A 16,836-nucleotide genomic window follows, 5' to 3' on the forward strand; every position below is an offset into this window, starting at 1 on the left:
AAGTTCTTGTATAAAAACAAATTTGCGTATTAAGATTTTTTTTACCAAGCCCTATATGTAGCTCTATAGGAAGAATCTTTCGAAAAGACAAATCTCTACAACTCTCGTTCGCTGAACACAAAAACATTTTCTCATACTCATGTAAAGGGTATTATAACCTTGATTCAAAATACGGGGCGTACAACGGACGAGTCTACATAACCATTTCCGTCTGGCAAACTTTTATTATTCAATATAACTTGTCTAATATTCACTAATATATCAGCAAAACAATATCAAATCTTATTGCTCAATTTCGTAGCTACAAGTTTAAGGGTATTTCATCTTCGGCTTGTCGAGCTGTGCCATGTTGGTTTATCATTTGACACGGAGAACTAAGAGACAGCCTTTATATGTCGTTAATAATAATATTCCTGACTTTTCTTCTGAAATAATTAAAATAAAATAAGATAGAGGGAAATCAGACTTCATGGAGGCATATTATCTATTATTTTCTAATTGGTGTACAAATCGAACGGAAATCACAACAAATGTTCAACTTCTTGAACTATCAACGTGGCCAAGACTTAATCAGCCGATACGCATGCCAAGAAAGGCGCAAAGCTGGGGCGCAACAAATGCAACAGCTCGGGGCGCCGTTCAGGTCTTCCTCCTTGGCCACGTTGATAGTTCAAGGAGTTATATATATATATATATAACTACATATAAAGAGGCAATCAAGCCAACGTCAGTCTCTGCCCACAAAGAAGCAAACAAAAAACTTTTCAATTGTGGTTTGGCAGCTACCCCGTAAAACTTTCATTAAGATGAAAGAGTGTAAAAAGTTTTTCCAGGCCAAGGCGGAAAACGAGCTGACGGATCCGTTTAGAAAGACCAAACACGCACACGTGGGCTGATTAAAAAGTCATGTGGAAAAAATCTTTACCAAAATGCCAACACTAACAAGCACTCATCATGGCTTCTACTCCCCTCTCTCTCTCTCTCTATCTCTCTCTGACTGTCTCTCCTTATCGCACTCTTTTATTGCAGGATTACCTGGGTGGCTGCATTGTTTTTGTGGCCATTGTAACGGCACTGGCAACGGCAAGCGTCAGTTGCAGCAGCTACGCAAAGGAGGCAGCTGGAAGGACGACGCTGGAGACGGAGACGACGATGTCAGGAACTTATGCCATCAATAAAAGCGCCAGCCCCAAGGAACTGACACCAACACCCTCACTGGTCGGCTTGGCCATAAACTACACGTTGTTGGTGCCGATTTACCTTAATTGGGTTGTAAAACTTTTGGCCGATATGGAGATGTATGCGGGCTCGGTCGAGCGCATTGCGCACTATGCACAGCAACAGCAGCAGAATGAGCACGAGTCGGAGCAGGAGCAAGAACTGGAGGAACAGGACGATGCGGAAATCAGCAATGAAGCCGATAGGTCGTCCTGCACGACTACGACCGTTGACAAAGTTTACCCAGGCGCAACGTCAGCTGTCGTTGATGTTGCCGGAGACCCGAACGGAGATGCTGATAAATTAAATGCAGGCAATGCAGCAGCAGCAGCAGCAGCCGGCACCGGCAATCACTTAAACTTCCACACGGCGCCAGTTGTTGACAGGCGGCAGCTGGCAACGTCGATGATTAAGGATAAGAGAATGACGGCACTTGGCGACAAGGTCGCGAGATCTAATGAGCCAGCAAGGCGGCCCAAAACTTGTGAGTAGTAGTGCGTGTCTATGTGTGTGTGCCTGTGTGTGACCCTACACCTTCAATTATGTGCCAGGCATTTTATATGGCTCATTGATTATCAATTGATTTATGACAGTTGCTTTAGTTGAGCTGCACGAAATATTTATGAAGCTAGGCTTTGCCCAAAGAAAGTTGATGGGAACTTTATTGGCATTTGAACATGGCTTCTATCCAAAGGATTTCTTCTGTTCCATTTTAAGCATCTAAAAACAGTTTTGAATGACATTTTAAGGCAATATATGGAACTGCATTTCCTCACCAATATTGTATTGTTGTGGAACATGGATCTGACCACCGTCCAGTTGACATTTGTTCATATAGAAATGTATAATTTGCTTGGGACATAGCTCCTTGGCCACCTCGGAGGTTAAGAGTTCAGTTGTCTGATCCTCCAACAGCACCAGGTAACTGAACTTATTCATTATGCGTTTGACGCCCAGCACCTCCGTTATGTATAGTTTCTGCCCGGCGGGCTTCTCATTTGGGCCCAGCACCATTGCAAAGCGAAAGAGTTCGAAAGATTTCCTCAATTTTTCGACTGCCAATTGTACACTTAATTGATAAATTCTGAAAACTTTGGAGATTAGTTGTGCTATTTTGACACTTGTGATTGGAACTGTGTTGATTCGTTGTGAAACAGTTCGATTGCGCTTCTCATTGAATTGAGCAACGGAACCGGTTCACTGATCTGTGATCGAAACGGTTATTTTTTAGTTTCTATTAGGGACTTGCTTTGTTTCGAAACGAATACTACAATTTTCATGACAGCACGCATGAATATAAATATGTTAAGAAACATAAATTGGTCTAGGATGCAATTAGATACAATTTATGATAATCGCATCTCTTTCAATAACTTGTGAAATTTATATTTAAATTGTTATGTAAATTTTTGCCTACACATGCCTGTCATGTCTACACAAAGAAAGACTAAAATCATTTTCAAAGAGACAAATGACAATTGACTCAGTTTTAGATATCCACCCAAACAAATCATAGCAATGTTTCCGCAGACGATATTTTGATTTTAATAGTTCGATAACTGATTCACTTTTGGGTTATTTCTAGTATATAGGCAGGCGAAAAACTCTACTTTGATTTGTCTTAAATGTTTGATGATTTTCGTTTAACAGAGTAAATATTTTACCAAGAAGAACTCTATTTATTTGTATTTAATAAGCACCTTAGGAAATTGTCACATTTTCCTCTCTATTTACCAAAGACCAAAAATTCAATAAAATTTGCCTATCAATTTCCCACCAAAAAGTCTGGATTGTATTGTATGAACATATTCGAAATATTAGCTTCACTAAAATTGAGTGATTATTATTGAGAGTATTTTTACTGATGCTTCAGTTGCTTAAATAGGATAAGATTTGGTTCAGAAATATTTGATAGTATGTAAATTAAGCAATTTCTGTGCAATACACCACTACATAAATTTAAATATGTTTGTGCACATGTTCTTTAGTCCGGTGTCATTTGGGATAAGTTCTCTGACCACACTTAAAATCTAGTTGGGAGTTTTTGCAAAAGTTGGCTTTTAAAGCTAGCGCTTAAATGTGTGCTATGATCTGGAAAGCCCTTTTCATGAAGTTTTTGCTTGCCTCGAGCCCTTATCAATTTTTGCTTAGCTGGTTGAATTTGTTAGCTTTCATTTTTGAGAACATTTCAAACTGACAGTTGCGGGCGCAAAATACTGTGTCTGCGAAAAGGTCACAATTCTCGTGCTTTGTTGATTTGGTTTTAAATTTAATATAAGCGTTTGTTTACATTTATTCATACCATCCGTTTGTTTTATTTTTGTTATTGTTCTTGTGCAGACCAAAGCGTTCCAATTTCCTGGCCACATCGCGGCGACATCAGCTTCGAGAACGTTAGCCTGCGCTATGAAGGACAAAGGCAGAACGTTATCAGCCAACTGAATTTGAAGATACCAGCGGGCCAACGGGTGAGTACCTTCAAAAATTGTCCCATTTTTGGCTGTCACAATGGCAGCCCAAACAAGTTGGTCGCTTCAATGCTGGCAGCCCTGTAAATAATCTGACAGAAATGTGAGCGGTAAATAGAATCGCATGAAAGATGCAAGAAGCCAACCTCTGGGCTCAACAAACTGTAACAGCAGTTCGTGCATTTTGGCCGCAAACTAACCAAAGCCACACATATTTATTCGGGGCAAAGGGTCAACAACTGATTGAAAACTCAGCAAAACAGCAAGCAGCGATACAAGTGCATCCATCTATAGATAGACACATCCATTATCATTACGAAACGGTGTACATTAGTAGATCTTGTGTGAGGTTTGGAAAGCAAAAACCAATGACTGGAGCTGCAAATGGGTATAATCGAATAAGGAAACTGTGTTCCAACAGGCAAATGTCAGTTGTCCTTTTAATAAGCACTCAAAATCATGTTTGCCTGTTTGCTTGACACTTTGAACATCAACTATGCCAGGCCAAAAGATATAAACGAAAGATATTGTCGCTAAATACATACATTTTGCATCATTTAGCTATCCATACATATCATCATATCATACATTGGCACTGGCAAATAGCTAGGACAGTAATTTTATAATTTATTAATGATATTCATATATAAAGATCGATAAAGGTATTAATAGCTTCTTTCTGAAATGATAAAATTATTACAGCTGTGATATCAATGACTTCAAAGGTGATTTCCCATTTGAAGTTCGTGATATTTATAACTTCTTACTTTCGTTAGGTAACAAGAAGACAGGCCAAATAAGCAATACTCTATCGATAGAGCAGATTTGCGATATATTTCTTTACTTAACCACACAACGATATTTATATACAGAACCTAAATTTATCAACGGATTTTGTATATACGAAATATATATTATAAATTAAGATTTAACCCATAATTTGGAGAACATTTTTCTTCTGGCATTGCCATTTTGGCAACTCAACACTCAACTCTGAATTTTAAAAAAATCATCCAAATATTAAAATATTATTTATGCAGGTCGAATGTCATCTCATCCCCTGACGTTTGGCTCTTGTTCTTCTTGTTTTACAAAAAATGTGCTTTAAAATAGCTTCCATATTTATATTAACTACATTTGCGGTCAGAAGGTAGTTAAAAACAATATTCAAACAAAATAAATATTCAATGCAGAAATATATAAAATATATGAAAAATCAATATTGAATATATTTTGCAAAAATCATAAAAGAGTGTTGAGTAACGAATTGTGAGTACTCTGTCAACCACATGTGATATGTTCTCATAATCGGCGTTGACCATTTCGCTACCATTAAGGACTAGCTAATTATTTCTTTAAGAGCCTGATTTATTAGATATATTATAATTTTGAGAACTACGTACACCTTATGTAGGGAAGCTGGCAATTTAACGCCAGAGCTGCGAATATTCGATTTGATTTCAATATGTTCGGCGATTAGTGTATTTATTTAACTTGATTTAGTGACACACTAAAATAGAAATTTGCATATTTCTGCAGAGAAGTAAAATGCTTTGCATGCCTCTCTGATATTTTGTGATATAAAAGTGATTCAACAACACATTTCGCTGTTTTTTCTGCAACTATTTTTTTCACGCTTTAAATGGGAAAAAATGGAAAGCATAGTATAAAAAAATAAACACAGAAAAGATGATTTTTAAAATAAAAGGGCCATTGCAAATCAATTAGGTTATTGTGTGCATGAGTTTGCTTTAAATAAAAATTATTATTTCTAAAGAACACAGTATCCTGACTGTAAGTATCGCAATCCTGCGAAATGTTTGTAAGCTAATGTTTTTTAAACGCGTAATTTAAATATTAATTTTTATTTGAGAGCTTTTTAAACAAACCAGTTATCACAAAAAAAAAAAAAAAACGCTTAACCAAAACATTTTCTTCCAATAGCTGGATAAGAATCAATTTTAGCGGCATGTAAACAATTTTTTTAAGTTTTATGTAACTCGGTGCGATTATCTTACCCCTTTTTGGTGGCTGTATAGTTAATATAGTTCCTGCATTACAATAGAAATAATAGAGTTTGCTATCAAATATCCTACTACAAAATTTCAACAATTAAAAATGTTACCTATATTTTCTCTTAACTACATTTTGTTTTTTAATCAGAGGTAAAAATAGAAATACAGTCGAATTAAAACATACATAAACTTATGTATAATGTATATTTTAAGGTCAATACAGCTGGTCAAGACAGTCCGGGCCCCGGTGTTACAGCCGGATCCGTTTAGATAGCGTAGCATATTTTATTTGAATTTGATTTCACGGTTAACGGCTACGAATACATTCGTGCACATGTGACATACAAATGCATATAAGAACCAGGCACTAGTTGCTATATAAACATATTTTTAAATTTCAAATAAGGACGAGATGTATGCAGCACTCTTAGCTGTCCCTCTGCTATTTTACTTACCTTTTACTGCACAGAGAACAAATTTGGTTTTGTTTATAATTCAAAATTTAAATTATTTTTAAAATTAAAGCAAATCACAGTTTTATAAGTGTAAGCGAAACTCGATATTAAGATTAAATAAATCAAATATTTTAATTAAAAATAGTTTCTGTTAAGATTAATTATTAATTTCTTATTAACTTGAAAATTTATTTTGAATTCCATTCAATTTCAATTCCAAAATAATATTGCGTTAATGTCATATTGAATTCAATCAACATTCAAATTAGTGAAGTTTTATAAGTGTGAACCAAAATCGGTATTCAGATAAATTAAATCAAATATTTTAATTACAAATAGTTTCTGTTAAGATTGACTATTAATTTCTTGTTAACCCAAAAACAAATTTAGAATTCCTTTCCAAAAATCCAAAATAATATTGCATTAGTGTCATATTGAGTTAAATCGACACCAAGATTCTTACTGTGTACCAATATATAGTTGACTGCTCTCTTTAGCTCCCTCTCACTTTCTCTCTGTCTTTCTCTGTCTCTCTTCCAGATTGGCATCTGTGGCCGGACGGGCAGCGGCAAATCCTCGCTGGCCCTATCCCTGTTTGCTGTATTGGAGACGACAAGTGGCCACATTCGCATCGATGATGTGGACATTGAGCAAATCCGACCAGACGAGCTGCGCACCAGATTATCGATAATACCACAGGATGTGCATTTGTTTAATGCAACAATACGTGAAAATCTCGATCCGCATGGTTATTATTCCGATTTGAAATTGTGGAATTGCCTCGAATTGGCGCAGCTCAAGGAGTTTGTCAACGTGCAGCTGCCTCAGGGTCTGGGTAAGTGCAGTTCCCGCACATATTGCAATCCTTTTTGTTCCCCGAAATCACCATTTGTAATACACTGTTTACATTGTTGTTGTTGTTGCTGTTGTTGTGTAAAGAACCCGAACACTGAATGTCAGTTCTGTGTATTGCGGCTCACTGACTCTGCTAGCTGTGCTTGTGCCTTATGAAAAAATCATGTTTATTTTTGGCAGCAAACATGACGTTTGGCTTGGCCGCTCCGCCAGCTTTTCAGCCACCCCGTTATCATCCGACTAACCGAATCCCAGTCTCTCTTCCAGCCAACTTGTCTGTTTGATGTTTGCTGAAAAAAAAAAAAAAAAACAAAGTTCATGCATGTTTGATTTTTTGTGTTGATTGGCTCACATGTGGCATATGTATGCAGATACATACATGTGCAGCAATATATCTATCTATCAAGCATTTTTGCGGGAACCCAAGTTGATTAGCCTCTCTATACAAACATATAAAAGGCAATTGGTGGCAAACGAATGGGCTGGAATTTAGGATTATGTCTGTGCTCTAAACGAACTCGGTTAGAGTTAAAAGCTCTGTTAGTTAATACATGTACAGCAAAAAAAAAACTGACTTAGCTACTGCAGTTATCCGATATTTTAGTCAAAGCTGAAGTTGCGTACACTTCAAAAAAGTTCGGTATCTGTGAATTTCGTTAATTCATATTAATTCGCTTTCAAACAGACAAAGCTCGACTTAGTCTTAAAGCTGATAGCTATGAGGCAATATATTGGCTAATGGCTGCCTTTACAATATTTTGGTAGGTAAATAATCTAGTTTTATCTCTGCCTGGGTTAAGTGATGGTATAAAAACATATACATTATATTAAATTGCTGAGTTTTTAACGGAATTATGATGACGATCAAATGAAAACTAAACTAACCCCACTTCCCTCATATTCTTCTTCTGAAAAGTGCAAAATACAGGTTCAATGAAAATGTACATGAATCATTAATTTTGAAGACAAATTTTTGTACAGCTTTAAAACAGCTCTCAAGAGTATTTAAACATTTATTTTTGAAGTGAATAAATACCAATGCTCCCAGATATGAAACTAAAAGAATATAGTGTGACTTCACGGCTGCAGAAGATCGATCCCTACATAGGTGTTTAGTTGTTGTTGCTTTTGAGGCTAATGTTGGTTTAGAATTTTGAAAAAAATTGTCTTTAATCAACCGTTGTATATACATCTTAATTGAATCGAGTCATAAAGCTCGGAAAAATGTTATGAATGATTTTATTTGATCTCTAGTCAAATGTAAACCATTTCAAGGTATTGCATGTACTTACGCACAAATAATTTTAACCAATGACAGTGGAAAGGCAAGTTTGTAAGCCGAACCAGTGTCCCTTACACACACACATACGCCCACACTCAGGTCTCACTCAGGTGCCTCGGTGCGGGTGCATGTAGTCGTCTTACCTGTGCTTAATACGCCTCGTTAGGGCTTAAAGGCGTGCTTAGCCAGGCGGCCATAACGTCACGCTTATTAAACACAACTTTAATTACGCACTAAAATCTGCTTTTTATATTTTGTACATTTGTACTTGGAATGGCCACCTGATGGCGTTGCCTGCTGCTGGCAACCTGCGACTACTGCAGACACTGAAATCACGGATGGCGGCATCAGCTTTAGTGCCGGCCATCGGCAATTGCTTTGCCTGGCACGTGCCATACTGCGCGGCTCCGTTTGCCTGGTCCTGGATGAAGCAACAAGTACCCTGGATAGCAGCACGGAGCGTGCGCTGCTTAAGGCGGCGGACAAGGCTTTCCAGGGTCGCACAATTATAACCATTGCTGTGAGTCGATGCAGCGGCTGCTCCTTTTTAGAGATTTGTTTATTTGTTTTCCGTTTTATTTACAGCATCGCCTGAGCACCATTGTGGATTATGAACGCATTATTGTGCTAGAACAGGGTCAAGTCGTTGAGGATGGCAATCCAAGGCAGTTGCAACAACAGCCGAGCTCCGTTTTCCATAGCCTGTTGCACAAAGGCGACCAGTTGAGCGCCGCGGCAAGCTCTTAGAGATCTACAGTAAAGCTGTTTGAATTGCCTGGCGAAATCTGCAATGGATTTGCGGTTGTTCTATACCAAGTATTTAATTGTTTTATTTAAGTACTATTATCGTTTTTAATTTGATTTCAAATGGATTTGTTTTATGTGCCTTAGTTAGTCTGTCGTCCTTTGTAGTTGTGCGCCCGTGTGTGTCAAATGTGATTTATATTTTATACATATAATATGTACGTTTTATATTGTAGCCTGTGTACGAGTATCTTGCAGTATTTTTCTTATTAAAAAGAGCTGAAGTCAAACATTAAATTTCTAGCGCATTACTTGTACGTCCTGGCAACTGGCAACAGTGCGTATGAGCTACGTGACCACGTGACAGAACGTTCATGTTGAGAAGTATATACAACTGACAGGCATATGATTCATACACAAACACATGCACATGCACATGCACATGCACATGCACATGCACATACACATACACATACAACTGTAATGCACGCACGGATATTTGATTTTTTGCATTGGGTAAATACATGTGCATATTCCTTTGGTATATAAAGTAAATAATGGGTGTCTGCCATTTTGCTTTATTTGTTGCAAGTGACGTGTGTGTGTATATGTATGTGTGTGTGTGTGTGTGTCTTTGTGGTTGCGAGTTGCCCACAGTTAGCCCAACGATTGCGAAACACGCGAACGTGACTTAAGCTAACTGAATGGGAATTCAGAAGACTTCGAATCGGCTAAAGACGGCACTTGCGTAAGCTCAAAATGGATCTCAATTTGTCAGACAAGAAAATGCAACTAAATACTATAAGGCAGGTGAGTTTTTATTTAAATGTCGAGAATTTATGCATTAATCAAAATCATATTCAACATTATTCTATTATTTTACTTTGCTCCTTAAATATATGAAAATAAATATGTGCATATAATACCAAGGGGAAGGAATTTAATTGAATTTATTGACTGAAATGTGTTTTTCTGAGTATTCTGTTTGCAGAACCAATTTGCGCCAAGACCTCCAAATTTGTTACCAAGAACCAGTTCCTAAACCTTTTCGTTAGTTTTTCTGTTCGAGAATAGTTTTAGTTCAGTTGAACAAATTTGACGAACCGAAATACCTACGATTTTTTCAGAGTTCGCAGCTATCATGAAAAGTCTTCCGAAAAAATAGATGCAATAAGTTTAATTAATTAATTAGTTGTAAGAGGGTACATTATATGTTATAAGTCACAATCCAATCAGAATAAACATAATAAGCAATAGTCAAGAGTTTTCGGTCAAGCTACGATCTTAGCATTCAAGAATAACTGCGAATATTTGCCTTTCTAGTTCTTAAAATCAAAAATGCATTTGTAAAACCTTTTGTTATTTTCTGTAATTACAGGGTATATAAAGAGTACGTAAGCCAAATGCTGTGAGCGGCAATCAAACGGGCTCTTTGCAATTTTCAATTGGCAATCGCATTAAAAGTGTGCCACACTTGCACAATATTTAACTATATTTGCCACAAAACATGCTCTGGGTATCTCAATCAGCCCAATTAGAAACGGAATCGGAATCGGAATCGGAATCGCTTCGGCCTGCACTCAATAATTGCATGAATATGCAACGAAATGTGGCAACAATATTTATGAATTTATGCACTCCTCAGTTGGCGCTCACCTCACTGCAGCGGGTCGATAGGGCAGAGTCGGCCACAAAAGCAATATTATTGTGGAATAAATTGATTGTTAAATGGGCCTCAGCTTGTCGAAACATCCAACCATCCAGAGCAGGCACAGTTTTCCGGCTGGGGCCGTGCGGTACTGGGGCTCAAGGCATTTTTGCGATTTTGAGCGCTCACTTTGTATGCATATTTCAAGTAGTTTGGCTCGGAGCCATTTAGCCTGCCGGGCAATTAAACTTAATTGGCAATGAGGAGCGGCTACCGAATGGGTAAGGATTTTTTATTTTTAATTTTTCTGTGCGAAGCTTTGATTTTTGGAGTGTTGTGTGGGGCGTAGTTCGAAAATTGGCTCGTCTGTGCCGAAATGGGTTAATTGATATGCAAAAGCGGCATCGAGAGCAATTCGCGAAATGCAATTCATTTTCCGTGATGTAAAAAAGAAACCACCACGAAACTAATGAGTATTACAATTTGCCCAATTCGATTTCTCTTTGATTATAAACATATTTCTGTAATTGAGCGCTTAGAAAACTAACAAATGCAAACGCGGCAATAATTACCGTCTACATCAGTCGAGAGGACTCTTCTTGAATATTGGGGGTTGGTGACTCAACACATTTTCCAAGTTTCAAGCCTCCAGTATGGACAGAAGGACGCACAAAACTAATAGACTCTCTTCACTTAGACAGTGTAAAAAGAATAATTTGGTGATAAAATTACCCAAGGCAAAAGGGTAAATCAAAGACGTAATTTGATTTCAACGTACAAATATCGCAGAAGAGTAAGCACACAATGCCGCGAGAGTAAGAGCAAGAGAGTAAGAGGCCTAGCTTAAGCAGAGGTAGATTAGTTACAGCTGTCGTGGGGAAATTAAATGTGTAATTTCACCACGGTGGAGATCACCAGCCTCTGCCAAGAAGCAGCCATTATGCATTAGTATTTCTCTAATTTCGGTGAGGGACGGTTGTGCAGTGTGGTGGCAATTAAAGCAAGCTGAGTTTTAATTATTAAACAAAATTACTAAACAAAATAATTGTGGTACAATGTGGCTCGCGAACAACAATACAACCGTTTTGTCTTACAAGTCTTTACTCTGATAATATGCGTATTTGAGTGAACGAGACAAACACTTGTTCTTGTTATTGCGTGTTAAATAAAAAGAAAAAGGAGAAAAGGAGAATATGGCGAACCACCGATAAATTTAGCCGCTAAAGCAAAATGAATGAATACATATATGTATGTATGAAAGTATACTTATGTGAGGTGAGTACACGTTTTTGCTATTTATGTATACATACGACATATGTCGATTGATGAAGAGTGGTAAAGTTTGACTAAAATGCATGACTAGGAATTTCTTTGTAATCTCACAGCTGAGAGACAAGTAAAAATATGCATTCGTTTGTATAAATTTCTACAAAGCGACACACATTCTTCTTCCATTAGCTCTATACTTATGAAACTATTAGATGACCTTTATCACTTAAATGAGTTCTCATTTATATTTAAGCATTCGACTCTACCCGTTCTACCTCTTCATACATATATTCTAAATTAAATATAAACTAAAAAAAAACCTTATACTCTGCCTGCCGAAAGGAACCTTACTTACCTCTTTTGTGGTGGTGAGTTATATGAATTTGAGGGGTAAAGAGTTAAATAATAAAAAAATAAACAATAGAGATTTTTTTGACAGTTCCCTTAGCTTTTCTTCAATGTACACTTAAAAGAATATGTTTTTGTGGTCGTATTCTATTTCCAAGCAGATATTATATTAGATTAAATATGCTGTTGTAGTACCCTGTTAAGTGCTCGGTAATAAATTATGCGTTAGACACACTTTTGACGCAGCGCGTTCGCATTAAGGGCGTGTTAACTGCTTTTGACTAATTGCCGAAGCGTCGCAAATCGCTGCCAAAACTTTGAGCCAGTCCCAGTGACGGCGTCGCCGAACTGCCGACCAGACCCGGCAGAGAGTCAGCCACCATTGCGGCTAATCCCCATAATTGGCAGGGGCACTAGCTGATTCGTGCCTCTTCTTTTACCTCCTTCTGGTTGTGGAATTCATCGTCGTCGTCGTTTCCGCCACTGTTAATCACTCATGGCGCTGTCAGGCTACTTTCAATGTCTAAATATATGCACGTACATACATACATACATATATGTATATCGCGTGTTGCTGATATTCTGCACATGTTTGTGTCTACTATTTCTCTTACTATCCTAACCTATGTATACATTGGCTAATTCGTTGTACACGGCGCGCTGCGACGAGACTCGTTTATTTCTTAGTTAAGTTCTTTGATTTGTTGATTTATTTGTTGCTGCTGCTTTGTTATTTTTGGCGTGCGAGAGAGCGTGTGCGTGCGTGTGCATGTGTGTGCGTGTGTAACTGTTTATGCTGACGCACTCATCAGGCTTTGCTTATTCCTTTCTCTTTGTTAAGGCGATTTTCTTTTTGCCTGCTAAGGGATTTTTATATTCGTTTCTTGTGGCTTTTTGTATGCTCTAACTTTATTGATGGGTCACTGCAAATGATTGATTGAACTCGATTAGGGGAAATTCGACTTAGAAGTTTACCAAATATTGTCGAATATCAATATACTAGAAAAGTTTAATTGTGCTCATGAAAGTTAATAATCAATTATTACCTAATAAGTAATTGTAATGATAATTTTTATTTAATTTATCAATAGCTTTTTCTTAAGAATCATTATAATTCGAATATAAAATATTCAAATATTCCATAACTAGGAAAAACTTATCATTTTCAAAATTGCAATACCAATTTTTATTTATCTGCATCTGTTTTTAATATTCGTTTGGGGTTAGGGTTAAATTTTTGTAAAAGCTTAGGAACAAAATATATAGGAGAAATGTATTTTAACAATTTTTTAAAATCTGCCTTATTGACCAGCTTAAAAATAAAGTGGATGTCTCACATTAAAATAAAACTAAAGAAATAGTCAACTGTCTTAGCCTAAAAATACTTTACCTTTTGCACTAAGCACATAAAATTCGCAGTTGAACCAAATTCCTTGTGAGCAAAGGAAAAGTGTTGGAAAAACTTCAAAAGCATTTTGTGTGCTAAGCAAAATTAAGTTGAAGGAAACTTTGATTCCGGTTTATAGAGTTTTGCACATGTTCTCTGTCCGAATGCGACCTTGACTTTATTGTTTATGCCAGGCCGTGCCTTGAAATATGCTACAAATTTGCTCCTGCCTAATTTTCTTTACTCAAGCTTTGTGCTTGCCATTGTTGCTGATGAAATTAATTGTTTGCATGCGTGTATTTGGGAGGGTGTGTGGGCGGAAAGTGCTAGGAAAGCACTTAAGCAAAAGTAAAAGTTGCAAGTTAATTATTTAATTAATTAGGCGCCCAGACAAGCGCCGCACGATATTCTGCTCTCTGCTAATGTTGATTGATACGCATCATGTAAAAGTGTTGAAAGTGCTGCGGGCGGCAACTGCTGCCTGGGAGTCTGGGGGGCGAGGAAGATAGTTTATTTTGTATTGCCGCCATTGATATAAAATTGAATGCACTTGCCGCACTTTGTGTCCGATTTTGATGACCCTGTGCTGCAGCAGTGCTGCACAATTTCGCTTTTCTTTCTTTTTTTGCCAGTGTGGTAAAACGCGCTGAAGTGCGCAACGTGTTTTATGACGTCTTTATGTGATTTTCTTTTTATATCGCCTCGTCTCTATTGAGGTTTGTTTTTATTAAATTTTCCACGACACATGCACTCCCATACACACCCAAACACACTCACCAGGCTAGGGATACAATTGAATTTAATATGCTTGAGCGCTTGCTTTCGTCGCTTCCAGTATCTGTCGCTTTAATAAAAGATATCTGTCAAATTCAAACGCTCGTAAATGTCTTTCACAGCCTTTCACCCGAACTGCCATTGGACGGCTTCCACACCCCCTGTAGAGGTCTATACTGTTTCATAATTCGCTTTCACATTGACTCATGTTAGCTAATCATATTATATGTTCCACAGACATTTTACAATTGAATGCATTTGAGCATAGTTTTTTTTCCTTGGTTCCTCGTCCTGTTTCTGTTCTTCTCCTTGACTTTATAAGTTTTTGCCTAGAACAATTTTTCAGCTCAAGATGTTTTTGGGCATCCATGTGAAAGTTCTTTTAAATATGAAAACAAAATGAACATGTGTCCGTACAAAGTTGTATCCATTTTTTTTTTCAATTTTATTTTTCTTATAAATATAAGTATAATGTAAATACCTCAAACGTAATAAAAGCTTAAAACAAAGGGGTGACGTACGAGTTACTGGTTGAGTGCTGACATTGTCTAAAAAATAAATACAAGACAAAAGATTTTCTTTTAAATACACTTGTTCTTTGTTCACATTTTATTATATATACATAATATTTAAATTTAAGAAACATTACTTAAGCTGTTCTAAAGTTTTTTAAAATTATTAGCAGAATGGTTCATGAAAATGAAAAGAAATTTGATGATTGTTTCTATAATTCAGTAAACTTTCCTCCTATGTAAAAATTAAAAACCTCGTCTGGCTAAAAAATTAAACTTAATTTTACAATAGACTATAAAGTCCAAAATATGAATTAATTACAATAAATTGTAATATTCAAGTGAGCCTAACTTACGTGCTTTCAGTTATAAGACGTGTGTACATTTACCTAACAAATGCCAATATAAATCCACGTAATGCCATTTTAAGCATATTGAGCTCATTATTTGTGCAGTTCCGTAGACGGTATCATTGATTGCGTGCTGTGTGTGGACCCAAAATCCAGGATGAAAGCAAATTTAAGAGCACAATATCTTCATTATCATTGTGCATGCAGGACAATCTGGCGATTTCCCTGTGTAGTAGCCAGTTGAAGCGGCAAATTCATATACGAATGCCAGCTCAGCAAATTAATGATATCTTTGCAAAGGGTATTACAATTGTGTGAGGCATGTGCAACACACAGAAGGAACCCATAAAGTATATAAATTCTCGATTAGTATCGATATAGTCATTCCAATCTGCCTGTTTGTATGCAGATGAGTCTCTCAGTTTTAATGCTATCGTCACAACATTTTTCATGGAATCGCTTTATGCTGCAGGAGGTATGTATGTCAGATTCAGACATCTATATCATGTCTGGAAATGATCGATCGGAAATTAATATCCTTTTTCTACTTTCTCGACCAAACTTGGCATTTATGAGGGTCATTTGCTTCCTAAAAATTAGCAATTACTTTGCCAAACAATTTTTATATGAACCATCAGTCGGAAATGGCAAGGGTATTCAATTTTCGACGTGCTAAATGTAGTCGTTCACTCCTGTTCATATTTTGTATTTGTATCTTGTCCGCAGCGGTGTGTGCGCCCCAAAGCAGGCAACAATTTGATTGGTCGAATGATTTTCACTTGAGCATTTATTGATACACCAATAAATGTATTGATTTAATTTGCAACCACAATGAGCGTAATGCGATCGGCTCTAGAACATGGTTGCCATTCAAATGTAGTTAAAGGGCGACCGCGGTCACAGTGCAGTTGGAAAGTATTTGCAACCCAGCCGCAAGCGATATATACATACATATATATAAATTAAAAAGCTATATCAAAGCCAAAACCAAAGCGTAGTAAATGCTCAAAGAAGAATAACAACAAAAACGAAGAAGAATCGTTCAAAAAGAAATCCACAAAACCGGCATGGCATATGCGGCATTGACAATGTGAAGAGGCTTCACACTCACACACGGAAAAACACACATACTCAGCAAACAAAACTGGATATTGACCCAGTGAACGAGTAAGGAACTTACCGGCCTCAACACATTTAATGTGGAACACATTCTCAGCGCTGTATCTGCAAATGCGTGAGCGAGGGCGAGAGAGTTTAGCACGCTCGTACAGCATCCACACGAAGCCGACGCGTACAGCTGACAGCTGGCACGAAGCTTAAGTCGGCAAGACATAGGCGACCTTCGGCTGCATAACAGCCCTGTCTATTGGCGGCTCTTAATACTGTTGCGCTTGGCACAGCATAACGGCATCAGCAGCAGCAGCTGCAGCAACATCAGTTGTCGCCGACTGTCGGACCCTGCTGTCCTTTCAGTTGTTTCGTGTCTGCCTACGCGTGCGGTTATCAAACGA

The 16,836-nt window shown here is 37.3% G+C and overlaps 1 protein-coding gene across 2 annotated transcripts in view; it reads left to right on the top strand.

Moving 5' to 3' along the window:
* Sur (Sulfonylurea receptor) overlaps nt 1-9,452 on the top strand; it is a 54,855-nt gene extending 45,403 nt beyond the window's left edge. Inside the window, exons 19-24 of one of the 2 annotated variants that reach the window (XR_010437333.1) lie at nt 1,030-1,702; nt 3,559-3,686; nt 6,697-6,991; nt 8,617-8,813; nt 8,879-9,109; nt 9,342-9,452. Coding sequence is in view for 1 of the 2 variants with exons in the window: in XM_064692007.1 (XP_064548077.1) it covers nt 1,030-1,702; nt 3,559-3,686; nt 6,697-6,991; nt 8,617-8,813; nt 8,879-9,040 (1,455 nt within the window). In the remaining variant the exon portion in view is untranslated. Of the gene's footprint in view, nt 1-1,029; nt 1,703-3,558; nt 3,687-6,696; nt 6,992-8,616; nt 8,814-8,878; nt 9,311-9,341 lie in introns of those variants that run through there. The other variant, XM_064692007.1, reaches the window with a different exon arrangement.
* The last annotated feature ends 7,384 nt before the right edge of the window (nt 9,453-16,836 follow it).

This window comes from Drosophila montana, unplaced genomic scaffold, assembly GCF_035044405.1.
Source record: "Drosophila montana isolate Dmon_TW-CO22-7 unplaced genomic scaffold, ASM3504440v1 contig_3513_1, whole genome shotgun sequence".
NCBI classification, from domain to species: domain Eukaryota; kingdom Metazoa; phylum Arthropoda; class Insecta; order Diptera; family Drosophilidae; genus Drosophila; species Drosophila montana.